At 32.5% G+C, this 23,237-nt stretch overlaps 1 protein-coding gene across 2 annotated transcripts in view; it reads right to left on the reverse strand.

The window, feature by feature from the left end:
• Positions 1–1,411: 1,411 nt before the first annotated feature.
• Samtor (S-adenosylmethionine sensor upstream of mTORC1) overlaps positions 1,412–23,237 on the reverse strand; it is an 84,577-nt gene continuing 62,751 nt past the window's right edge. For both annotated transcript variants that reach the window (XM_026380903.2, XM_026380904.2), the window contains exons 4-5: positions 20,121–20,235; positions 1,412–4,615 (exon numbers count right to left, since the gene is read on the reverse strand). In XM_026380903.2, coding sequence (XP_026236688.2) covers positions 3,986–4,615; positions 20,121–20,235 — 745 coding nt within the window. In that variant the 3' untranslated portion in view covers positions 1,412–3,985. The remainder of the gene's footprint in view (positions 4,616–20,120; positions 20,236–23,237) is intronic.

Consider the following 23,237-nt stretch of genomic DNA (forward strand, 5'->3'; position numbering starts at 1 on the left):
AATTATTAGGTATCTAGCATGCTTGTTCTTTGGGTATTGTGTCATATTGACCACCACAAATATTCTTGGGGAGCTTTGTGTTCATAGTGGATAGTGGTTATAAATTTTTTTTATAATTTTTTTTGGAGGGGTATTGAAAATTGAACCCAGGACGCATTACCCTTGCGCTATATCCCTAGCCCTTCTTCTTCTTCTTATTTTTTTTTATTTTGAGAGAGGGTCTCACTAAGTTGCTTAGGGCTTTGCTAATTTGCTGACACTGGCCTCAAATTTGTGATCCTCCTGTCTGAGCTTTCTGAATTGTTAGGATGACAGGTGTGCAACACCTCACTTGGCTTATCATGAACTCTTATGGAGGTAAAATTATCATAATATAAAATTTCTGTAATAAACCTTTGTTATTATTTGAATAGTAATATAATGTATTTTCCACCTTTGTTATCAGTTACCAATTTGCAATACCAAAAAGAAACCAAATTTTCTTTTTCTTTTGTGGTACTGGGGATTGAGCCCAGGGCCTTGTACGTATTAAGCACATGCTCTTACCACTGAGCTGCACTTTCATTCCATTCTGACCTCTTTCAGCAGAGGAGTACTACTGTTATAGTGTGCTCAGAAAAGGGTGTGGAAATGGAATAAAAGCTTAATTTGTTTCCCCTTTTATAATCAGAATTCGCATTTAGCTTACACATTTCTGAGGGGCATATCTCTCTTATCCACAATGCTTTTTAATTTGCTGAAAAGTTTTTTGTGCTTAAAGCTTTTTTTTTTTTTAACCTGTTATTCCAGTTTTGGGAAACAAAGTGATTTTAAGCAAAGATAAAACTATAGGATCAGTAGGCAATCATTTTTAGATATCTAGATTCCTAGATACCAAGTACATACAGAATTCTTGTCTTCTCTAATACATCATATACTCCATGAAAATGCAAGGGTTGTGATCACTGTAATCTCTGTTTCCCCAGCATATTGCACATGGAAGAATTCATTTGCTCAGGAATTAAAAAAAAACAAAAAACAAAAACCACCTCTTTTGTAGCATGAGAAAGTTGCCTAAAAATCAAAACAGATCTGCTTAATGATAGCATCTGTTATCATACTTCATTTCCCTGAAAGTTAATTATATAGATGACATACAGTGAACTAGAATTTATGCTGTTGTTCTGGTTCTGCCATAAACAGCATGACAATGGGAGAAGTCAGAGTTCTCTGGTAATACCAGTAAGTGAATTTATGGAATTAAGGAATTTAAGTAAATGGAACCAGTGGAAAAATTCTAAAAGTCATTCAATTTCTAAATTGCATCCTAAATCATAAATCATTCAATATGTAAAAGACCACAAAACTTTCACTTTAGAAGTAACAGACAAAGAATATTAGAAAATTTAAAATTTTTAATAAATGTGCTTTGTTCACAAAATGTGAAAAAAATACAACAAACACAAACATACATTTTCTGGTATGGTACCTCCCACCACTTGGCAGCTATAGTAAAACCAAATGATCTATTCATGATCCTGAAGAATCCAACCACATGATTATCATTTGTTTTTTGAAATACCAAATTATTTTGGAGAAACTGCTGTGAATGAGACAGGAGGCCTCTTAATTTCTTTATAGTCATATGAAATAATTGTTAGAGTAGTCATATAGTATTAGAAGGCCCTTCACTTATTATTATGTGTGTGATCTGGCATCAACACACAATGACTTCTTATATTTCAATACTTATAACAATGAATTGGCCTTGGTGGAACATGTGTTGGTTTAAATCCTGTGTCAACCTAATTTGAATAAACTGAACTTACAGTAACAAATGATGTAAATTCAAACAAATTTATACTAAGTGGTAGTAGGTTTTATAGAGTTTTTTTTTTCTTCAAAATACTACTTAAAATATATCATGCACATTTTGGAGCAAAACCAGAATCAACATCTGTAAACACTCAGAAGAATTTATAGCACCCACATTTTAGCTGTAACACAAACGCTGTCTCAAAGGTCATACTTAGACCAGCTTTTCAAAGCACTATTTTAATTTACTTTCAAAGCACTTTCATTTGGTGTATTGTTGTCTTTGTTATTAGGATTGGATTTAGGCAAACCAAAGAAAATAATCAGTATAATAAAAGGGTAACACTAAAATGCAACTCTCTACTATCCAGAACACAGTGCTTTTTTTCTTTTTTTTTCTTTTGAGGAAGTTACAAGACATAATCCTGTAGTGTTTAATTGGAAAGAAAGGTAAAGCCTAATAATTAAGAAATCATAGGCTATTGAAAGTAAACGAAAAATTTCAGGTTAATTATGGCATATTTGAACCACCATACATTGTTCAGTTAACTGACTTTTTTTTTTTTTTGGCTAATTACAATCTGGTTACTTTATTAATGTAATATGTGAAATTTAATTTGAAATATTGGGTACACACAATCATGTATATCTTAAAGGATAAATTTTGTATTTGTAAATAAAATTTGACATTCAAAGGTAACTACAGCAACTCACAACAAGCACAAAAACATCAGTTTTACCAGAATAAAGAAGTGCAGTTTATGAAATTTAGGATCAACTATTGAAGATGCAAGTTTCCTTTTAAAACACACACACACACACACACACACACACACACACACATTAACCATGAAATCTGAAACTGTGATATTTCAGTGCAAAAACCTCAGTATGAGGTAATTTTAATGTAATAACCACTTGAAAAAAAATCCACACAGTGGCACTCTTAAAAATGATAGTTTACATGACAATTGCTGGCTGACAAGACAATGTGGACTAAATGTTCTCAGCTGTTTAAACTTGTCTTGTTTGGACATATATTTCCTTAATCATTTGCTTCTGATTCAGAAACACAGAAAGGCATTTATCAATGTGGAAAGGGAAAATTCCCACAGCCAACTAATGTTTTATATATTCAAAGAAAAATTTCTGCTAGGCTTTAGAAAGAAACTAGGATACCAAAAGTTGAAAACCATTTTGAGATTATCAGCAGAGGATTAATTTTAAAATTTTCTGTGTAATTCCAAACATGTAGAGCAGCACCTCCTTAATGGAAAGGTGGGGACCCTATCAAAGTTGGTCTCAACAGAACATAAACTCTCTTACAAGTGCAAACCCTTTCACAAAGGTGTTCTCAGTCAGTAATTAGTATTATACATTGTTCCTTGCTTAAAAAGAAAACTTTGCAAATGAAATCTAAATTTCAAAAGAGTAAAAATGAATTCTCACAGATTAATATACTTAACACCAAGGCCCAAAATCAACAAGAAAAGTTATCAAAATACTACTTTGGCAATGGTGCTTCTTGTATTGTGCTAATGAAATCAGAATACATACTTTGGAGGAAATCTCTCCCCCAATGTCTGATGCTGCCAAATGAGCGTAAGAGAAGAAAAAAGCAAAAACAGCTATCACCAATTCCAAAAAGTTCAGGAAATATTGGATCATCATATGAAACTGAATAGAAAACGGCTTTCTGTAACAGATAACAATTTAGCTAGGAAAAAAATGATAAGTGCATCAGAAAACAACTAAACCAATCTATCTCTGTATCATATTTAACTTGTGAGTCATCAAAGTGCAATCTACAGCTTTCTACATATCTTTAAGTTTCCCATTGCAATGGTATAAAGTCAACATTGAACAATTGAAGAAAATGAAAATATAGAGCAAATTATGCTTCATTTTCACAATAGCACTAAAGAAAAAGGTACCTTTCTATATCTTAGTGTGAAATGCTAAAGTAACAGTGATTTCTGCTATGACAGGAGTCACTCTGCATGAAACTTTAAGCATTCTATATAAGAATAAATTTTAAAATCCAGAAGTAGAAAAAAATAGCAAACTCTGTAAACCTCTGCATTTCTTCTATGCAAACCAGGTTTTGTGTATTGAGTTCATGTTAGTATTTCTGATTAGTGTAAGCAAATCAGTTTACAAGTCTGGACTGAAAGGGCCTTTTGCTTTTATATTAACTTAAAAGTAATATGGGATCCTCTAGCTCATAGAAAGGAATAGAGCTGGCTTGACTTTCTCCAGAATCTGAGTCATATGGAGCATCAGGGAGTTCTGTGAAACCGTATGCTAATTGTTCATCTTCTATATCTGATCGTACATAGCAGGAAGGATTAGAATATTCCTCATCTTCTATACTGTTGAAATCTTGAGGAATATATAACATCCCTGGGTAGTTCCTACTAACCAAGTCACTTGTGGTTTTTAGGGAGATTTTCCTAAATGCCATCAGATGCATATGTGAAAATTTTGAATACTTGAAGCGTTTAAAGCCCAAGGACTCTATAGCAATCTTCCAGCTTTTCATCATCATAGCATGACGGTTCTGATGGGAGGAATCAGGTGTGATGATAAGTAATAAACCATTTAACACCAACAGTTCATGAGCTTTCTTGCAGCAAATCCATCGCTGGTAGGGTGATGGAAAATAGGAAAGAAGGAGAGAGAAAACAACCACATGGAAAAGCTCTCCAGGAAGAGAATCAATAGGATTTTTCAACTGCTTCAAAAAAGCATCTATAGCATCCTGTGCAAGCTGGAGAGGCTGTTGAAGTTGTAAGTTCAGGAAGTCACACTTGTATACACTCTGCAGAAGAGAGAGAGAGAGAAAAGGCATATTAATATCAAGGGCTGGGGATGTATATAGCTCTGTGGTAGAGCACTTGCCTAGCATGTGCAAGGGCCCTGGGTTAGATTTCAGCACTGAAAAATTATTAAGTTTGACAGATTTATTTACCAAAACTTATAAAAATCTCAGAAATTAAGCCCAAAGAATTTTAGTTATCATTATGTGTGTGTATAAATTTATATATAAAATTTAAAGTTATATGTAAAATGACTTTTCCTTCTTATCAACTTGAAATTAAAAATTTTATGCATATGTACAAAAAATCTTAAGTTTATTTGAAATTTAATTTGGGTAAGAGTTTACTGGAATGATTTTATTTCCAAACTTAGTCACTCTTACATTCTCTTTGACATACACAGTTAATAAAAACAAGCTAGCTTAAAAACAACTTTTATAGAAAAAATACCATAATATAAGTATGAATCAGAGAAGTAAAAAAAATGTAATGAATGAGGCATTATAATTTGTATAAGCAGAATGATGCCCAAACTTTCTACTGTCATGAAAATGGTCTTTTAAGCTATTCTCTTTAACCATTTTAATGTTAGAACTACTTTTATTCTATTAAAATATTAATCTCTGGTTTGAAGCAAACTACATATTAAATTCAATTAACAGTCAAATGACCACAGGAAGTACTAGAACTAAAGGAACAAATACTTAATAATTTGCTGACTATTAAAACTCTTTATAAAGAATATTGAATAAGAAAGTGCTAAAGTTTAAGTGCCCTTCAAGGGTCCAAGTTGTTAAGGCTTGCTTCCCAGGGTGGTGTTATTGGGAGGTGGAGCCTAGTCTTGAGGTTATTAGGAGTGCCCAGAAAGGGATTATAGGACGGGATCCATTCCATTCTTTCATTTCCTGGCTGTGAAGCCAGTGGTTTTGCTCTGCCACACACTTCCGCCATTGGTATGTTGCCTTGCCATAGGTCCAAAAGCAACAGGGTCAATTAGGGATTAGATCCACTAAAAATCAAGCTCTTCTTATTATAAGTCAGTTATCTCATTTATTTCTTCCAGTGACAGGAAAGTTGTACAGAAGCATTTTAAAATTTAGACTAAAATTAGCTTACCATATAGCAATAGTCATTAGCAAACATATGCACTAAAACCTTGGTCCTTCCCTTTTGTTACTGTGTAAACAAGCTGGTCCCATAATCATATGGACTGTCTACTAGGGAAAGTAATACACAATGTTCTATTATCTGGAAAAAGATTCTTTTCCTCTTCCCTTTGGTTTCTTTCAGACAGCTCTACTGCAATAAAACTAACACAAAAGCATATTTAAAGTATATACTTTGATAAGACCTAACATTTAACATCCATGAAATAATTGCAGATTAACAGATCAAATACCCACAAATTTTCTATGGTCCTTAATAATCTTTTCCTCATATGTTTGTTCCTCTTCCACTGTTACCAGGCAATGACTGATGTGATTTCTATCACTATAGGTTAGTCTGGATTTCCAAGGATTTTATATAAATGAAATAATACAAAATGTACTTTTTATTCTGCTTGTCTTTTCTCACTTAGCATAGTCATTTTGAGATTTATCCATTTCTTTTTGCAGGCATTAATATTTTATTGCTTTTCATTTAAATTGCTGAATCATGTCCCACTGTATCAAGGATACATCACTAGTTGGTTTCCCACACATCTGTTTCTGGATATATGGACTATTTCTAGTTTTTGACTTATTACAACTGAAGCTGTTATGAATATTCTTGTTCCAAATCTTTGCTATTTTTTTATGCTTTCATTTGTCTCAGGAAAATATCCAAGAAAGAGGTGGTTGTGCCATATAGCAAATGTGTATTTAATTTGTTGTTGTTGTTGTTACCAGATTTATTTATTTGTTATATTTTATTTTATCCATTTAGTTTCTTTTTTAAATCTTTTGTTATGCATGACAATAGAATGCACTTATATAGTTTGAGAAATGATACATAGATGGAATATAATTTCTCATTTTTCTGAGTACATATTGTAGAATCATATTGGTCATACAGTCACATATATTCATAAAGTAATAATGTCTGTTTCATTCTACTATCTTTCTTATCCCCACATCCCCTGCCTTCCCCTCCTTTCACTTCCATTCACCTAATCTAAGGTAACACTATCCTTTTTTTTTGCCTTTTATACATGTACTTTGTTTGTTTCTTTGTTTTGCATTACAATTCTTAATACACATATATACCACAATATTTGTATCTCTGTATATAAAGTATGTTGACACCCAATTCAAGTCTTCATACATGTACTTTGTATAATGATGTCCATCACATTCCACCATCCTTGCTAATCCCCTGCCCCTTTCCTTTCCCTCCCACCCCACCCCTCTTCTCTAACTAGAATTCATCTATTCCTCCCATGCTCTCTCTCGCTACCCACTATGAGTCAACCTCTTTATATCAGAGAAAATATTTGGCGTTTGTTTTTTTGGGATTGGCTAACTTTACTTAGCATTATATTCTCCAACTTCATCAATTTACAAATGCCAAGATTTTATTATTTTTTAATGCTGAGTAAAATTCCATTGTGTATATATGCCATATTTTTTTTTATCCATTCATCCACTGAAGGACATCTAGGTTGGCTCCATAGTTTAGCTATTGTGAATTGTACTGCTAAAAATATTGATGTGGCTATGTCCCTGTAGTATGCTGTTTTTAAGTCCTTTGGGTATAGTCTGAGGAGAGGAATAGCTGGGTCAAATGGTGGTTCCATACCCAGTTTTCCACGGAATCTCCATATTGCTTTTCAAATTGGCTGCACTAATTTGTAGTCCCACCAGCAATGTATGAGTGTACCTTTTTCCCCACATCCTTGCCAACACTTATTGTTGTTTGTCTTTATAATAGCTGCCATTCTGACTGGAGTGAGATGATATCTTAGAGTGGTTTTGATTTGCATTTCTCTGATTGCTAGAGATGATGAGTATTTTTTCATATATTTGTTGATTGATTGCATATCCTTTTCTGAAAAGTGTCTGTTCAGGTACTTAGCCCATTTGTTGATTTGGTTGTTTTCTCGGTTTTTAGCTTTTTGAATTTTTTTTTTATACCATAGAGATATGTGACGTGCGATGGGTAAAAATTTGCTCCCAGGATGTAGGCTCTCTGTTCAACTTACAGATTGTTTCTTTTGCTAAAAAAGAAGCTTTTTAGTTTGATTCCATCCCATTTATTGATTCTTGTGCTATAGGAGTCTTATTAAGGAAGCTGGAGCCTAATCCTTCATGATGAAGAATAGGACTTAATTTTTCTTCTATTAGATGCAGAGTCTCTGGTTTAAATCCTAGGTCCTTGATCCATGTTGAGTTTAGTTTTGTGCATGGTGAGAGATAGGGGATTAATTTCATTTTGTTGCATATGGATTTCCAGTTTTCCAAGCACCATTTGTTGAAGATGCTGTCTTTACTCCAGTGCATGTTTTTGGCACCTTTGTCTAATATAAGATGATTGTAATTCTGTGAGTTAGTCTCTGTGTCCTCTATTCTGGACCATTGGTCTACTGGACTGTTTTGGTGCCAATGCTATGCTGTTTTTGTTACTATTGCTTTGTAGTATAGTTTAAGGTCTGTTATAGTGATACTACCTGCTTCACTCTTTCTGCTTAGGATTGCTTTAGCTATTCTGGGACTCTTATTTTTCCACATGAGTTTCATGATTGCTTTTTCTATTTCTATTAGGAATGCCATTGGGATTTTGATTGGAATTGCATTAAATCTGTATAGTGCTTTTGGAATTATGGTCATTTTGATAATATTAATTCTGCCTATCCAAGAGCAAGGTAGATCCTTCCATCTTATAAGGTCTTCTTTGATTTCTTTCTTTAGGGTTTTGTAGTATTCATTGTATAGATCTTTCACCTGTTTTGTTAAGTTGATTCCCAAGTATCTTATTTTTTTTGAGGATATTGTGAATGGGGTAGTTTTTCCTCATTTCCTTCTCAGAGGATTTGTCACTGATATACAGAAATGTCTTTGATTTATGGGTGTTGATTTTATATCCTGCTACTTTGATGAATTCATTTACTAGTTCTAGAAGTTTTCTTGTGGAGATTTTTGGGTCTTCTAGGTATAGAATCATATCATCAGCAAATACAGCTAATTTAAGTTCTTCTTTTCCTATACATATCCCTTTAATTTCTTTTGTCTAATTGCTCTGGCCAGTCTTTCAAGAACTATGTTGAATAGAAGTGGTGAAAGAGGGCATCCCTGTCTTGTTCTAGATTTTAGATAGAATGCCTTCAATTTTTCTCCGTTTAGAATGATGTTGGCCTGAGGCTTAGCATAGATAGCCTTTACGATTTTGAGATATGTGCCTATTATCCCTAGTTTTTCTAGTGTTTTGAACATAAAGGGATGCTGCATTTTGTCAAATGCATCTTCTGCATCTATCGATATGATTATATGATTCTTTAAGTCTATTGATATGATGATGAATTATATTTATCGATTTCCATATGTTAAACCAACCTTGCATCCCAGGATAAATCCAAATTGATCATGGTGCACAATCTTTTTGACATGTTTTTGTATTCAATTTGCCAGAATTTTATTGAGAATTTTTGCATCTATGTTCATTAGAGATATTGGTCTTAAGTTTTCTTTCTTTGAAGTGTCTTTGGTTTTGGAATCAGGGTGATATTGGCCTCATTGAATGAGTTTGGAACTGCTCCCTCTTTTTCTATTTCTTGAAATAAATTGAAGAGTATTGGTATTAGTTCTTCTTTAAAGTCTTGTAGATCTCACTGTGTATTCATCTGGTCTTGGGCTTTTCTTGGTTGGTAATCTTTTGATGGCTTCTTCTATTTCCTCACTTGATATTGGTCTGTTTAAGTTATATATATCTTCCTGACTCAATCTGGGCAGATCACATGACTTAAGAGATTTATTGATGCCTTCAACATCTTCTATTTTATTGGAGTATAAGGTTTCAAAATAATTTCTAATTATATCCTGTATTTCTGTAGTGTCTGTTGTGATATTGCCTTTTTGATCATGTATGCTGGTAATTTGAGTTCTCCCTCTCCTTCTCTTCGTTATCGTGGCTAAGAGTCTGTCAATTTTATTTATTTATTCAAAGAACCAACTTTTATGAAACTACTGATTATATTTTAAATAATAATTGAATCCAACATTACTGAACATTGAGACTAAGTATAAATGTCTTAATAACACTAATTGGTTCATAGGTGATGTACTGTTGATATTAGGATCTGTTAACATTGTCCTTCCCCACAAAGTAGGGATCTTGGAACCATACAAGAGCACTAAAAATCTTTACGGTAAAAACAATAAGACACCAGTTCCACAGAGCTGGAAAGAAAGAAATGTAAACAACATGAAAAAACAAGGGAAGAAAGTACCACAAACAATTAAGACAACATATCATTAGAAGAATTGACAGCTACAGCAGAAAAAATGACAGAGAAAGATTTCAGGATATACATTATTAAAATGTTTTGGGATTTCAAACAAGACATTAGAGAACAAATACAGGCAGTGAAAGATCACTTTGACAATGAGCTACACATAAACAAATCCAAGAAGCAAAAGATTAACTCAATAGGGATACAGAGGTTATACAAAAAAACCAAAAAACAAAAAACAAACAACAACAACAACAAAAAACAATAAAAACCCCAGAAATACTTGAAATGAAAGAAATAATAAACCAAATTAAAAATTCAAACGAGAGCATTACCAACAGAGTAGACCACTTAGAAGATAGGACATTAGACAATTAAGATAAAGTATATCATCTTGAAAAGAACATAGATAGCACAGCGAAAATGATAAGAAACCACAAGCAGAACATCCAAGAAATATAGGATAGCATAACAAGACCAAATTTAAGAGTTATTGGGATAGAGGAAGGTATAGAGAAATAAACCAAAGGAATGTGCAATCTGTTCAATTAAATAATATCAGAAAACTTTCCAGACATGAAGAATGAAATGGAAATCCAAATCCAAGAAGCCTACAGGATGCCGAATGTGCAAAATCACAACAGATCCACACCAATATACATTATAATGAAAATGCCCAACATACAGAATAAGGAAAGAATTTTAAAAGCCACAAGAGAAAGGAATCAGATTACCTATAGGGGAAAACCAATTAGGATAATGGCAGATTTTTCAACATAGATCCTGAAAGCTAGAAGATCCTGGAACAACATATTTCAAACTCTGAAAGATAAAGGGAGCCAACCAAGAATTTTCTATCCAACAAAATTAAGCTTTATATTTGAAGATGAAATAAAAACCTTCCATGATAAACAATTTATAGCTAGAAAACTGGCACTACAAAACATCCTCGGCAAACTATTTCATGAAGAGGAAATGAAAAACAACAATGAAAACCAGCTGAGGGAGGTAGTACACTAAAAAAAAAAAACTAATCAAAGAGGAAAATCAAGACTAGTTAAAAAAACAAAAATAAACAAATATGGCTGGAAGTACAAACCATGTCTCAATAGTAACCCTAAATGTTAATGGCTTAAACTCACCAATCAAAAGACATAGACTAGCAGATTGAATTAAAAAAAGATCCAATAATATGCTATCTACAGGAGACTCATCTGTTAGGAAAAGACATAAACAGACTGAAGGTGAAAGGTTGGGAAAAATCATACCACTCAAATGGACTACGGAAGCAAGCATACTCAGACATACACAGACTGAAGGTGAAGGGTTGGGAAAAATAATACCACTCACAGGACTATGGAAGCAAGCATACTCATATCAAATAAAGTAGACTTCATGCCAGAGTTAATCAAAAGGGATAAAGATGGACGTTACATATTGCTCAAGGGAACCATATACCAACAAGACATAACAATCATAAATGTATATGCCCCAAACAATGGTGCAGCTATGTTCATCAAACAAACTCTTCTCAAGTTCAAGAATCAAATTGACCACAACACAATAATCATGGGTGACTTTAACATACCTCTCTCACCATTGGATAGATCTTCCAAACAAAAGTTGAATAAAGAAACTATAGAGTTCAATAACACAATTAATAACTTAGACTTAACTGACATATACAGAATATTTCAACTGTCATCAAGTGGATACACTTTCTTCTCAGAAGCACATGGATCCTTCTCTAAAATAGTCCATATACTATGCTACAAAGCAACTCTTAGCAAATACAAAAAAGGAGAGATACTACCATGTATTTTATCAGATCATAATGGAATGAAATTGGAAATAAACGACAAAATAAATAAAAATGTATGCATCACATGGAGACTGAACAATATGCTACTGAATAAACAATGGGTTACAGAATACGTCAAGGAGGAGATAAAAAAATTCTTAGAGGTAAATGAGAACACAGACACAACGTATCAAAATCTCTGGGACACTATGAAAGCAGTATTAAGAGGAAAATTCAATGCATGGAGTTCATTCCTTAAAAGTAGAAAAAAATCACAAATAAATGACCTCAGACTACATCTCAAAGCCCTAGAAAAAGAAGAACAAATCAGCAGCTAAAGCAGTAGAAGGCAAAAAATAATTAAAATTAGAGTGGAAATCAATGAAATTGAAACAAAAGAAACAACTGAAAAAATTAACAAAACTAAAAGTTGGTTCTTTGAAAAAATAAAGTATACTGAATTTTAATAGAAACTTCTAAACTTTCAATGAGCAGTTATACAGTGCTTACATTTCCACCAGGAGAATATGAAAGTTTCCGTTCTTCCAAATCATTATCAACTCTTGAAGTGGCCAATCTTTTATTGATTATAATAGGTGGGTATTGATCTACTGCAGTTTTAATTTGTATATTACTAATAAGAAGTAATGCTTATCTTCTATTCATGGACTTAATTGTCATCAAAATATCTTCTTTGGCAAGATGTCTGTTCCAGTATTTCATCCATTTAAAAATAATTAGGTTAATTTAAATTTCTAATTTTAGTTTTCTTACTATGGAATTCTGAAAATCCTTTTTATATTCTGGATAGAAATCTTTTCTTAGATGGATGACTTGTAAATATTTTTCTCAGTATGATGAGGTTTGACTTTCATTCCATTAACGGTATCTACTAAAGTGACAAAGTTATAAATTTTGATGAATGCCAATTCCTCAAGTTGTAATGTTTAAGAAATCTCTTCCCAGCTCAGTGTCACAAAGATTTTCTTCACTGACTTCTATAGGTTTTATTATTTTAGGTCTATGATCCACTTTGAGTTCATTTTTGTTTATAGAATGAGCTATAGTCTAAAGTTCTTTTTATATATAGTCATCTAAATGTTTTAGCACTATTTGTGGAAAAGACTATCTATTTCAATGTGATTGAAGACCAGTAAGTAACCTATAAGTTTGGGCCTATATGTGGACCTTCCATTAAAATTTGATAATCCTGACATCCATATCACATTGTCTTGGTTACTGTAGCTGTACAATTAAACTTTGAAATCCAGTAGTGTTAGTCTCCAACACTGTCCCTTTTCAAAATTATCTGAAATATTTCAGGTTCTCTAAATTTACACAAAAACTTTGGAATAAGTTTTCAAATTTCAACCAAAAAAACTCACTAGGATTTATCAGGATTGTATTTAATCTACAGGGTAATTTGGGGAAAATTAACTTGTGAAAATATTGCTTCTCCACCAAATAAATACAGTGTGTGTCCCTTCCATCATATTTCTTTAAATTCATAGTTTTCATCATAAAGATTTCCCCACATTTTTTGTCAGATTCAAATAATGTTCACACATGAAATAGTTCATATTTTATATTTTATTATAAGTGGCAGTTTTATATTAATAAATGGTACCTGGGCTGGGGATATGGCTCAAGTGGTAATTCGCTCGCCTGCCATGCACGGGGCGCTAGGTTCAATCCTCAGCACCACGTAAAAGTAAAATAAAGATGTTGTGTCCACCGAAAACTGAAAAATAAATATTAAAATATTCTCTCTTTCTAAGAAAAAAAAAAGGTACTATTTTTAACGTCCACTTTTGATTGTTGCTATTGCTAAAGTACATATACATATAATTGCTGTTAGAATATATATACATATAATTGATTTCTATAGATCTTATAATCTTGTTTAACTTACGAGTTCAAAAGTAGCTCATTTGTATATTCTATGGAATATAGTGTCATCTGTAAATACACAAATTTTACTTCTTCCTTTCCAATTTGGATGTTTTTAATTTTTTCTTTATTGCATTGCTTAAAACTGCTGGTAATATGTTGAATAGAAGTGGTGAGAGTCAATCTCCTTATCTTGTTCTTATTCTGGTGAAAAAGATATTTTTCTTTCACTATTAAGAATGTTATAGGCTAGGGTTGCAGCTTATTGGCAGAGCCCTTGCCTTGCACATGTGAGGCACTGGGTTTGATCCTCAGCACCACATAAAAATAAATAAATAAAATAAAGATATTGTGTCCATGTATAACTAAACAATATTAAAAAAAAAGTTATTATCTGTAGGTTTTTCAAATCCCCTTTATCATATTGAGGAAACTCCTTTCAATTTCTACTGAGAAATTATATCAGGAACGTATGTCAAATGCTTTTTCTATACCTATTGAGATAAAACATAGCCTTTCTTTTTTGATGAATTAATAGAGTGAAAAGATTGTTTTGTCACATTAAACCAATCTTGCACTACTAGGTTAAGCCAGATTTGATCATGACATATTAATCTTTAAAAACAATGATTCAACTTAATTTTTGTACAGAACATTTGCATCTAAGTTCATAAGAGACAATGGTCTGTAGTTTTCTTGTTCTAATGTCTATCTGGTTTTAATACTAGGGTAGTATCTTTATAGAAGCAGGAGGGAAATATTCCATCCTTTTCAGTTTCAGGGAAGAGTGTATATATAACTGTTATTATTTGTTTCTTAACTGGTAAATATATCAGTGAAGTCATATGTGCCTGAAATTGTCTTTGTGGGTAAGTTTTTTTTCTTAAACTACAAATTAAAATTTCTTTAATAAATTTATGATCATTTATGTACTTATTTCTTCCTGAATAAGGATAGTATCTTGAGAGGTAGCATGAGTGGTATGTATCATTCAAGATAACTCTTGAAATTTATCCCTTTTATTTTAAGTAGTGAAATTTATGGGTAGAAAGTTGTTTACAGTATTATCCATTAAACATTGGCAAAATCTGTAACGATGTCACCTCTTTCTCTTTATTTCTGGGTCAATAGAATTAGAGGTTTTCAGTATTGTGGAACTTTTCAAAGAGCTAGTTTTTGCTTTCATCAGTTTTCCTCATTGTTTCTCTGAACATTTTCCATTTTATTGATTTTTGCTATTTTCTTGTTTGCATTTTAAATTTTTTCTCAAGTACAAATGTTGGTATTATTGCTTTGAGACATTTTACGTTTTTTTAAACAATATTTAGTTATTATCACACATTCATCTGCATCTCATTCTTCTCCTGGGACCAAGAAAAGGTGGCCAGTGCATGTTTTTCTCTTGGCAATGACACACCTCAAGAAAGAAAGCAGATATATGGTCTAAAGCCTTCCTCATTTTCTAATAAAAGTGTTTGGTGGAGCTGGGGTTGTAGCTGAGTGGTAGAGTACTTGCCTGGCGTGTGTGAAGCACTGGATTCATCCTTAGCACCACATAAAAATAAATAAATGAAATAAAGGTATTGTATCTATCTACAACTATATATATATATATATATATATATATATATATATATACATATATACATATATACAACTATATATATATATATAATGTTTTGTAGTATAAATTTTCCTTTTATTACTATTTAAACAAAGTTAGTGCAATCCTATGCATTTTAATCTCTCCCTTTTTTAACCACTTATACTGCGGACTGAAGCCAGGAGTGTTCTCAGTCCTTTTAATCTTTTATTTTGAGACAAGGTTTCACTAAATTGCTGAGCCTGCCTTTTGAACTTGTGATCCTTCTGCCTCAGCCTCCAAATCACTGGGATTACTGACATGCACTACAGCACCTGGTGATATCTTATATCTTTTTTTATCCCAATTTGCTATGATTTCAATGTTCAAAACTCATGTTGAAAGCTGTCAATGGGTACTTGTTTTTGGTTCTAAATTTCTCCACAGTCATGCTGGATTAGTGTTCATCCTACTGACTTCAGTTTAACAAGATTACCTCTGTAAAACTCCATCTTCAAATGAAGTCACATACTTGGGGTTAGGGCTCCAACACACACACACACACACACACACACACACACACTTGAAACTATAACGCTCAGTTTAAGTAATAAGAAAATAATATATACGTATATAAAATATATATTTGCCTTTGTAGTCATTACTTTTAATACTCTTCATTCCTTTTTTATAGATCTATATTTCCACCTAGTAAAGCAGTTTTTCCCTAATATTTCTTTTAATACAAGTTTGCTGATATTGAATTTTTTCAGCTTTTGTATGCTTGAGAAAAATCTTCATTTCATCTTCATTTTATATATATATATATATATATATATATATATATATATTTTAGAGAGAGAGAGAAAGAGATTTTTTTTAATATTTATTTTTCAGTTTTTTCGGCAGATACAACATCTTTATTTTATTTTATGTGGTGCTGAGGATCGAACCCAGCACTAGGCGAGCGTGTTACTGCTTGAGCCACATCCCCAGCCCCTCATCTTCATTATTTAAAGACAAAGTTCTAGGGTATGGAATTTTAGGTGACAATCTCCCTTGCCCTGGGTGCTTTAACAAGTCTGTTTAAAAATATCTGGTTGCTTTTATGGCTACATCACTAGGTTTAGAAGTTTGATTATGATGTTTTTTGCATGTATTTTCTTCATTTTTTCTTGAGTTTGGGATTACTGAGTTTCTTGGATTTGTAGATTTGTATCTTTCATCAAATTTGGAAAATTTCTGGCCATATTTTTCAAATCTCTTCCTTTTGGGAAGATTTCAATAATGTTTATGTTTGGATGGTTAAAACTGTCTCACTGATAGTCTTCAATTTAAAAAAAAAATGTTTTCTGTTTTTTTTGTTGTTGTTGTTTTGGTCAGTTTCTATTGCCATGTCTTCAAGATAACTTTTTCAACATCTGAAATGCATTAATCCCATCTGTGTTTCATATTACACATTCTGTAAGTTAGATTTGGGTATTTTAACATCTATTCCATTTCACTACTAACTTTTTCCCACATAGGGAATATAATTATAATATCCCTATTCTATTTATTTTAAATGATGAATTATAGAAGTATAAAACAGAAAAAAATGCAAATTGTAACTGTATAGCTTAAGGAATTTCCCTGAACTAGATAAAATTAGTTTAAATATCCTTATTTCCTAATTTTAATCTCTCTCCATATCTGTCTTTCTCTCTGTTATGTTTGTCCTTTTTAGATAATTTATCTCTTCATTCTGGGTCCTATTTTCTTACTTCTTTGCATGGCTAGTTTTTGTTGTTGTTGTTGTTGTTTGTTTTTTTAATCTAATCATTGTGAATTTTACCTTGATGGATATAAGATAGCTGGGGATTGCTATAAGTATTCTTGAACTTCAGTCTGAAATGTAATTAAGATACCTGGAGACAGTTTGATCTTTTTGGATCATGTTTCTAAAATTTGGTAGGTGGGCCTGAAGCAATATCCAGTCTAAGGCTTAATATTCTCAACTACTGGGGCAAGAATTATATACTCTATTCAATGCTTTGTGAATCTTGACCTTTTCAGTGTGACTGGTAGTGACAAGTACTATTTCCAGCCTGTGACAATGCTGGGCACTGTAACCTTTAATTCTTTCAGATAGTACTTTCTCTGGGCTCATGAATTTTTCTCAAGTATATGTGCTGATAAATACTCAGCTGTGTGCTCATAGGGGATCTTTTTCAGGCTTCTGGATTTTCTCTTTGTGTAGGTTTCTCATTTGTCATACTCTGTCCTACAAACTCTAGCTACCATAGTCCCCTAGTACTCTCAGAGTCCCACTTTAACTTTACAACTCAGGTGACTCAGTTGGGTTCTATTTGGGTTCCCTCTCTTTGTACCACATACAGAAATGTAAGGCAACATGCAGGTGCAACGGTAGAGCTTATTTCATTTGTTTTCAATCTTTTAGGGATCACCATCCTTTGCGTCTAGTGTGATGTAAATTGTTTCATATGTGCTGCCCTCTTTTTGGTTGGTTTATATAGGAGAAAGTAAACAAATGCAGCCTGTTATTCCATTTTGGCTAGAATATTTTCTCTTTGTTTTCAAATTAGTTATGGGGTTCTTGAATTATTAAAGTCTGATTGATTCTACTACTGAACTTAATGTAGCCATTGTTTTGCATTCCTTAATGAACATACAATTGAAAGTTTATAGGACTATTTATTAAATGTAATAATACTTAAAAAAATATAAGCCTGAGGTTCAGATCAAATGGTCATTATGTCTTAGAAGTTGTGAAGAACGTCTCCAATGTGTGTCTTAAAAGAAGGGAGAGAGAGAATCCATGCACAAAGTCATGAGTATGTTATAGTAGCTTCTGATATCACAAGAATACTCTCCAAGGATAAGATAAGAACAGCTACTTCACCGTAGAACAAATATTTGTCTTTGAGAAGTAAAAAAAACACTAATGATTTTAGCATTTCCTTATTCCTTAATGTTACTCAGATTATATTTAGACAGTAATGTTTATCAAAATGACATACGGTTAAAGATTCAGGTGAAAGTTGAATCTTCATGCAGAAACTTTTCAATAAAGTAAGCACTTATTTAGCACTCACTTTATAACAAATTCTTTGCTAGGCACTTTAAACACTTTTCTCAAAAACAAAACAAAACAAAACAAAACAAAACAAAACAAAACAATATCCTATGAAATGTGGTACATTATTAACCCCATTATACAGATAAGAATATAGAGACTAGAAAATGGTGGTAGTGAGATTTAAATGTAGGTTGCAAGTAAGATTCCATTCTTTTATTTAGAGTGTACTTAATGTAGCATCCTCTCTTCTAGGTGCTAGAAATACAGCAGTTGGGGGGAAAATCCATAAATATAATATGATATAACATAATATAAATATAATAATCTATATTCTCTTTATAACATCAATAATGTAATTTGTGGGCTGGGTGTGCAGTTCAATGTTAGAGTACTTGCCTAGCATGTGCAGGGCCCAGGGTTCTCTCTCCAGACCACCATCAAAACTAAAAGGCAATTTGTAATATTTTTTTTATGCCTAGAGCTGTATTAAATGTAAAATGGCAAATATTATGAATTTGTAGCTGAGGAAAAATAACAAATTCTTTTCTAATAAGGGAAGTACCTGCTCTGGATTCTCTTACCTTTAAAAAATACCCTTAACAGAAGTTTCTGGCATCATATGAATAAAATTAAAAAAAAGTTTAACCTAATAGGCAGGTGATCCTGCTTCACCAAACTGAAGCAACAGTGTCACAAAGTGAAGGAATGTTCTCAAAGAGGAGAATAATAGTTATCACTTATTGAGGATAAACATAGCGTCAAGCCAAGTTTTAGTTAGATATTTATTCTCACAGCTCTTTAAAAGTAGAGAAAACAGTCTATATGCAGTAGTTTTCATATACTTACGTAAAAATTTAATAAAATTTTTGGCTGACTCCAGTGATCTTGCCTGTTTCTACCATTCCATAATGACACTTCAATACAGTACATTTCAGAAAGATATGTACTTAAAAAAATCAAATAAAATAAAATGCAAAGCCCAAAACATTATGTGTATCTTAATCCTTATTAGCTACTGAACTTTCTTAAAGGCAGATATTACAAAAGCATATGTTATGGTTCAGATGAGGTGTCCCCCAAAAGCTCATGTGTAAGACAATGCAAGAATGCTCAGAGGTGAAATGATTAGTAGACTATGATAGGTGTAATCTAATCAGTAAATCAATTCACTGATAAGGATTAACTGGTCAGTATCTGTAGGCAGGTAGGATGTGGCTGGAGGAAGTAGGACACTAGGGGTGCCTCTGGGGTTTACGTTTTGTTCTTGGTAAGCGAAACTCTTCACTTCCTAGTTGTCATGTCCTGAGTTGCTTTCCTCCATCATACACTTCCACCAAGAGGTTCTGTATCATCTTGGGCCCAGGTCAGTTGACTATGAACTAAACAAACTTCTGAAACAATGAGCCAAAATAAACTTTACTTCCTCTAAATTATTTTTGTGGGGTCTTTGGGTCACAGTGACACAAAGCTAACTAAAAACAGTGTCATTTCAGATTATGGCTATTTAGATATGCAAGGAAAGACAAATATAGTACTGGTTACACTAATATTGGTTAATTAAATGCTCAAACATTTTCATATAATATATATTTAATTTTGAATGGAAAATATCTCTTATCAACTGGTAAACAGGAAATAGATATTTTCTATTTTTAGGAATGTAAAGACAGTGCTTTAGTTTGTAAATATAAACGCAAAATACTGAAGTCTCAAAACAAAACTACACATACCTCTACAGCAGGTACGATGTCAATACCAACAGTTAGAAATTCTTCAAACTTCAAAAATGGGTTAAAGCAGCTGCCAACATCAAGTAATCTGATCTTTCCTGAGGCTTGTAGCAACCTACAAAAAGATACTTCACATTATAAAAGGCAAACTTGAAAATAAAATATAAAAAAATACAAACACTTGAGTTAAAAAAAAACAGAACATGTAGATTATTGATTCTTTAATATTTTGGTCTCAGGAGGAGGGTCCCAAATAGCTTTTCTTTGTGTGGGCTTTAGCTATCAACAGTTACCATATTTGAAGTTAAAATAGGCCTAAATTTTTTTAATTCATTTATAAAACAATGTCTATTATATGCTACCATAAATAACATTTTAAATGAAAAATATTAGATTTGAAAAAGGGGCAAAAAGTGAGATGGGGCCTTGATTTTTGAAGTCTCTTTAATGTCTGGGATAACAGAAGACCACCACTATACGGCTTGGGGAACAGTTTAGCAGTTATGGCTCAGTAGTATAGTGCTTGCCTACCAGGTATGAGGGCCTGGCTTCAATACCTAGCACTGGATCCTAACAATGGATTCCAATGTCTGCTTTTGCATTTAAACATAATATCATATGCCATATCAATTTTTACAATTATCTTTGTAGAGGAATGTATCCATTTACAAATCAATTCTCAGTAGTAAACATAACAAGGTTTTTGGATTTCACATTCATTTATCTCAATGATTTAAAAGGCCCAATGAAAGGAACATAAATGAAGTATTACTTTGTACGTTAGGAAAAGTTTTATTATATGCAAGAGTTTTTGTTTTTCTCATTTCCAAAAATAGTGTAAAAAAAAGAGGTAGCAAATTTAGCCAAAATGAAATTTCATATTGCTCTATCTAGTTTCAAATAAGGATGAAGGAAAATAGTGGATTTTTTTGTTCCCAAGCCTGCAGTCCTAATGCTCAGACAATAAAGCAACAATATTATGAATATGCCAATTTTGAACATACGCCAATTTAATTGATGCTTAACAATTTTTTTAAAAAAAATTCATGAATACACATTGGAAAACAAAGAAATATAAATAATTAGGTAAAAGCATAATCTCAGCTCTTTGGAGACTAAAGAGCAGACAGAACCTACCCAGCTTCTCTCCTGGTACCCTGGCTAGCATATTACCTTAGAGAGATGTTAAAATACAAATGGTAGCTTCCTGGAAAACACATTGTAAGTCAAAACACTATATGCTAAACATAATTTTTTTTCAGAGAAGAAATGCAATAAGTAGGGATTTCATTTTTAACCAACAGCTTGATGTTTCAACATTTTAGAAAAATGATCCTAGTTAGCTATTGATTATAAATTATTTTTAAAAAATCTCTAATATCGTATATAACACTGTATAGTACCATAAAAATATGAGGCAATTAAAAATATTTTTGCAAATAGAATGTAATTTTATTTAAGAACTTATCTGAAAAGGGGTTATGAGGGTGTAAGAAAAACAGCAATTCCACCAAAGTGGGCCTTACTTTTAAGGCTCTTAACATAAGTCATTAATTTGACCCAGAGGAGGGTGAGTTTCTGTAAGGAATAGCCAGAAACTCTCCCAATGATAAGAGTTGCCCATAAAACTTAAGAGGTAATTTTCTGTACTGCACCAATCTGAAGGAAGGTCATTATATGTAATTTGGATGAAGGCTATAAAAAAAAATAATTTGTGATATCAAATTGAATTTTGTAGCTGTGCATGTTGGCACACACCTGTAATCCCAGAGGCTGGGAAAGCTGAGTCTGGAGGAGTTCAAAGCCAGTTTCAGCAAAAGTGAGGCACTAAGCAATTCAGTGAGACACTGTCTCTAAATAAAATACAAAATAGGGCTGAGGATATGGTTCAGTGGTTGACTGCCCCTTAGTTCAAACCCCCACTAGTGCACCTGAATTCAGTCCCCTGTACTCCCTCCCACAAAAAAAAAAAAAAAAAAAAAAGGTTTTTGAAATACCACACTACACTAGTTCCAAGGATGAAAGAGGCCAGTGATCTTTTGTGGCATAGATTACAAATTGCTACACTCGAGCAAAAGGTCCAATAAATAGATACCAGAGAAATACTTGGCACAGAGCTAGGATGCTGCAGCATTTTCATAAATTTGAATATCCAGATTATAGCTAGTTAGAATCAATGAAAAATCTATAATGTATGTGATACTATATACTGCTAGATCTCATTCTTGCTTGAAGGTATGGTTAAAAACAGGAGTTCTACAATCAGAAACAGAATAAAACCCAATTCTGTCTCTTATTATGCAATGTGGAACACAGATAATAATGGAACTCACACATGAGAAATTTTTGCAGGATTAATTGAGATAATAAACTCAGTGCTTGACCCAATGCCTGATACGTTTAAGTACTCAAAAAGTGATAGATATTGTTATAATTACTATCACATTATAGATACAATCTCTGTAGTCCACTTAGTAACGATAGTCCTGAGAATTAGTAAAAGCAGAATCTGTTTCACACTAATTCTACACCATGGATTTTAGTAAACCGAGTAGCAACAAATTTGATGTTTTTTTTTTTTTTAAAGCTTCTTAACTTTCTATCCGAATGGCATAGTTTAAATTATACTAGTTAATTCAACATTACAGTACAGTCACCAAGTACTTAACATCATGGATTAGCTTAATTTATCAATTCTCAGTAATTTACTTATTCCATTTCAAATTCTTTAGTTCAGTTCTTTGATTTTATCTATGCACAAAACACAAATACACAGTTTAAAGAACAGTTACATAGTGAACATCCATGTAATTACCACCCAAGTCACTGCCTACACCCTAGAAGCATGATTCTCCTTGATGATACCTCCTACCCTGACCCATAATGGTAGTCACTATTTTGATTTTAGTGATAAACATTTCCTTGACTTCCTTTTATAGTCTTAACTACCTATGACAGAAAGCCTAAATAATATAGTTTCACACTACACATTTGCTTTGGTGACTTTTTAAATTTAATATTATGTTTGTGAGATCTGTCTGTGCTTCTGTAACTTAACTTTGTTGCTGTATACCTTTCTTTGACACAATCCATTGGGGCTCTGATTAGTGTGGCACT

The sequence above is a fragment of the Urocitellus parryii genome, chromosome 3 (genome assembly GCF_045843805.1).
Source record: "Urocitellus parryii isolate mUroPar1 chromosome 3, mUroPar1.hap1, whole genome shotgun sequence".
In the NCBI taxonomy this organism is placed as follows: Eukaryota; Metazoa; Chordata; class Mammalia; order Rodentia; family Sciuridae; genus Urocitellus; species Urocitellus parryii.